The sequence below is a fragment of the Bison bison genome, unplaced genomic scaffold (genome assembly GCF_000754665.1).
Source record: "Bison bison bison isolate TAMUID 2011002044 unplaced genomic scaffold, Bison_UMD1.0 scf7180017864080, whole genome shotgun sequence".
In the NCBI taxonomy this organism is placed as follows: Eukaryota; Metazoa; Chordata; class Mammalia; order Artiodactyla; family Bovidae; genus Bison; species Bison bison.
The window spans coordinates 4,085,677-4,089,231 of record NW_011494652.1 but is presented as its reverse complement, the minus strand read 5'-3'; the positions used below and the strand labels follow the sequence as shown (position 1 = coordinate 4,089,231).

Here is a 3,555-nt window from a genome sequence, read left to right as displayed (position 1 = left end):
CTGGAGCACAAGTTCGACTACATATTCTTCACGGGTGAGGGGCCAGCTGCCGGGGGCAGGTTGGGGGGGACCGCGCGGGATGGGAGGAGCGAGAGGCCTGAGGCCAGCTCGGGGCCTTGTCCCCAGCTGCTGGAGAGAGGCTCAGAGGACAGAGGTAGACAGCCAGCCAGGGAGGACACGGGGGTGAGCTCTGGAGGGTGCGCTCGGCTCCAAGACAAGCAGCCTGGAGAGTGGCCCTGGACCCCTGGGACCCTTGGGGAGCTGGGCCCCATCCCAAGGAACAGGCCTCTCCACCAATCACAGTTTCACACGTCACAGCATCCGCCCTTGCTGAGTGAGCTCCGGCTATGCCAGGCACTCCCTCACCACCCCACAGCCCTTCTGGAAGGCTGGATGGATGAGGGTCCGGAGACTTGGGTGACAAAGAGATGCAGTGCCCACCTCACTAGCCAGGGTTGGGGAAGGCTGGATTTTGCCCCCAGAGGTCACCTGCCATCATCCTGGCATGTGCCCATGGGGCCCAGACACCACCTAGCTTCAGGTGACCAGGGCAGAGTTCCCAGAAGAGAAGAAAGGATGGAGGAGGCAGACAGCCATGTCAGTGGGCCAGGCCCTGGAGGAGGGAGGCCAGACCTGCCTCCCCCACAGCACACCTCGTCCCTGGCCAGGGAGGCTGTCTCGGCCTCTCTCCTCCCCAGACCCTGCCGCGAGCCTGGGACAAGGCCTGCCAACCGCCACTGTAACAGACAGGGAAGGAGATGGGGGGAGCGCAGAGGCAGGGTCCTCAGCTGTTCCTCCAGATTCCCAGGGCAGGGGGAATACCAGGAGGAGGCAGCTGGGGGGGCCCACCACCCACCCTCCACTCACCTTCCACTGCCACACCCCGAAGCTCAATGGGCTTTGGGCCCTGGCCCCTTAGGACTGAGGGTGCAGAGGCGAGGCAGGCAGACCCCAGAGGCCAGTGTCCAGGTCAGGCCCCTGAGGCAGTCTGTGCAGGGGCCGACGGACCATCAGAAGGCACTCTGCCACATCTCCTGACTTGCCCAGGCCTCAGTTTCCTTACCAGTGGGACAGGGGCCATCCCCAAGTCACAGGCCTGTCTTAAGGATAAGTGGATGAATGAAAGCCTTTGTCACAGCACGTGGCCTGGGCAGCATCTACTCACTCACTCACTTGCTCGCTCACTGAACGTTTACTAGAGTGCAGACCGTGCCCAGCACAGCCAGGCCTTGGGATGAAGCAGGGTAGGAAGGCAAGGTCTCCTGCGTTGTCATGGGGCCCATTCCAAGTTGATCAGGGCAGAGGTGGGAAGGCACATGGTGAAGTTGGTCAGGATGGCCTCATAGTCGGGGAGGTGTTTGACAAAGACAGGAGGCCCTGAGGGAGGACCTGTGGTCAGGGGAGGGCACCTGGGGGGTGAGGGGGCCTGGATAGAGGGGACCAAGGACAGGGAAGCAGGAGGAAGTGAGACCAGAGAGGTGACTGGGCCTCGGGCTCCCTCGGGCTGTGGTGGCTGGGAGAAAGACCAGGGTCATGGCGACACAAATGGCAGCGTGGGACCCTGGGTCAGGCGTGGGCAGGAGGGTCTCAAGGCCCGGGGGCATCAGGAGTGGTTGGGGTGGCTGAGCGGAGGAGGGGACTGTGAGACCAACACAGAGAAGAGGCCGGGACCTGGGCGGGGAGGGTGCCAGGGCTGCCGCATCAGGTCAGAGGGAGGGGAGACCCAGATGTTGACCAGCTGGAGTGGGATGCTGACCTTGGGCCACAGGGGTCATTTTCAGAGGCCAGTGGAAAGAAGGGAGGGTGCAGAGGGGCGGGTTAGAAAGAGTCCCTGCAGGTCCCAGCCTGGGGTCAGGAGCCGGGAGACATTGTAGGGGGTGTAGAGGGGGGCGCTGTTCCTGGACGTCTAAGTGGGCAAGTCAGGTGAGGGAGCCGGGACCTTCCACTGTATGGGGCTGGTCAGGGGGTAGGGGGAAGATGATGGGAGGAAGGCCCCAGTGTAGCAGCAACTGACAAGGAAAGGCCAGGCGAAACCCCATTCAAAGGCCTCTCCAGGGAAGTGCAGGGCAGGGAGTGACCCCCCTTGAGAGTGCCCAGCCCTGGGCTGGGGCCGCCCACCTAGTCAAGTGATGGAGAGCCACTCGGTTTCCTTCCTTGCCCAGGGAACCCTCAAGTTGGCAAGATTGTCATGACTGCCGCCGCCAAGTACCTGACGCCCGTCACGCTGGAGCTGGGAGGCAAGAACCCCTGCTACGTGGACGACAACTGCGACCCCCAGACCGTGGCCAACCGGGTGGCCTTCTTTCGCTGTTTCAACGCTGGCCAGACCTGCGTGGCCCCCGACTACGTCCTGTGCAGTCCCGAGATGCAGGCGCAGCTGGTGCCCGCCCTGCAGAGCGCCATCACCCGTTTCTATGGCGACGACCCCCAGAGCTCCCCAAACCTGGGCCGCATCATCAGCCAGAAGCATTTCCAGCGGCTCCGGGGCCTGCTGAGCTGTGGCCGCGTGGTCATCGGCGGCCAGAGTGACGAATGCGATCTCTACATCGGTGAGCCCCGCCCTCCCTGCCACTGTGCCCCACTCCCACCCCCACCCCAGCGAAGACCCCTACTCGCTGGGGGTCACAGCTGGGCCCCGAGTCTGGGCTCTGAGGCTCCCCCGACCCCACCGCCACAGCCCAGCCTGGTGCCATGACTTCGTGACACCGGTGTTTCCTGTTCCTGGGGTCTGAGCCCGCGACCCCACGACTCCACACTCTGGCCAAAGTTCTCCAAGCTCAGACCCCAGAGTTGTAGGCTCAGGTTCCCAACTTCAGCCCCAAGATCAGCTTCTCCACGGGCCACACGACCCCCAGTGCTACACGCCCACGATTCCGGTTCTCAGCTCCCACTGCCCGTCCTGAGCGTCTGCTCTGCTGTCAACAAAGAACCCTGGTCTCCAGGGCTGAAAGACTCGGAGGGTCTAACAGGCTGGGACCTGGAGCCTCAGGCTCTGGGATCTAAGATCGGATCACCCTCTGACTGTGAGACTAAGGCTGAGTGGTTCTCTGAGCCCCACGGGCCCGGTCAGGCTGGGGAGCCCCTCGTGGTCACTTCCCAGGGGCTGCGGGGAGAGTACCGTCCCTGGGACATCCGGGTCCCTGAGCCCTGACAGCCCGCGGGCCCGCCCACCATAGACCCCGCCCACCATAGGCCCCGCCCGCCAGAGGCCCCGCCCCTGGGCTGAGCCGGCTCCTGTCCCGGGCAGCCCCCACGGTGCTGGTGGACGTGCAGGAGACCGATCCGGTGATGCAGGAGGAAATCTTCGGGCCCATCCTACCTATCGTGAACGTGAGGAGCCTGGGCCAGGCCATCGACTTCATCAACCGTCGGGAGAAGCCCCTGGCCCTGTACGCCTTCTCCAACAGCAGCCAGGTAGAGCTGGACGCAGGTGGGGGCAGGTGGCCGCAGTGGAGACTGGAGTAGGGTCAGCAGAGGGCGATGGCTACAGGACCAGAGTGGACCAATGGGCCTGGCAGGAGGGCAGGGGTTCTTGGTCCCTCGGGGGCACTGACA

The 3,555-nt window shown here is 64.2% G+C and overlaps 1 protein-coding gene across 3 annotated transcripts in view; it reads left to right on the top strand.

Moving 5' to 3' along the window:
• The window catches only part of ALDH3B1 (aldehyde dehydrogenase 3 family, member B1), a 19,235-nt gene that overhangs the window by 10,019 nt on the left and 5,661 nt on the right, over positions 1-3,555 (top strand). For 2 of the 3 annotated variants that reach the window (XM_010837672.1, XM_010837673.1), the window contains exons 7-9: positions 1-34; positions 2,163-2,549; positions 3,248-3,414. In XM_010837672.1, the coding sequence (XP_010835974.1) occupies positions 1-34; positions 2,163-2,549; positions 3,248-3,414 (588 nt within the window). The remainder of the gene's footprint in view (positions 35-2,162; positions 2,550-3,247; positions 3,415-3,555) is intronic. The other variant, XM_010837674.1, reaches the window with a different exon arrangement.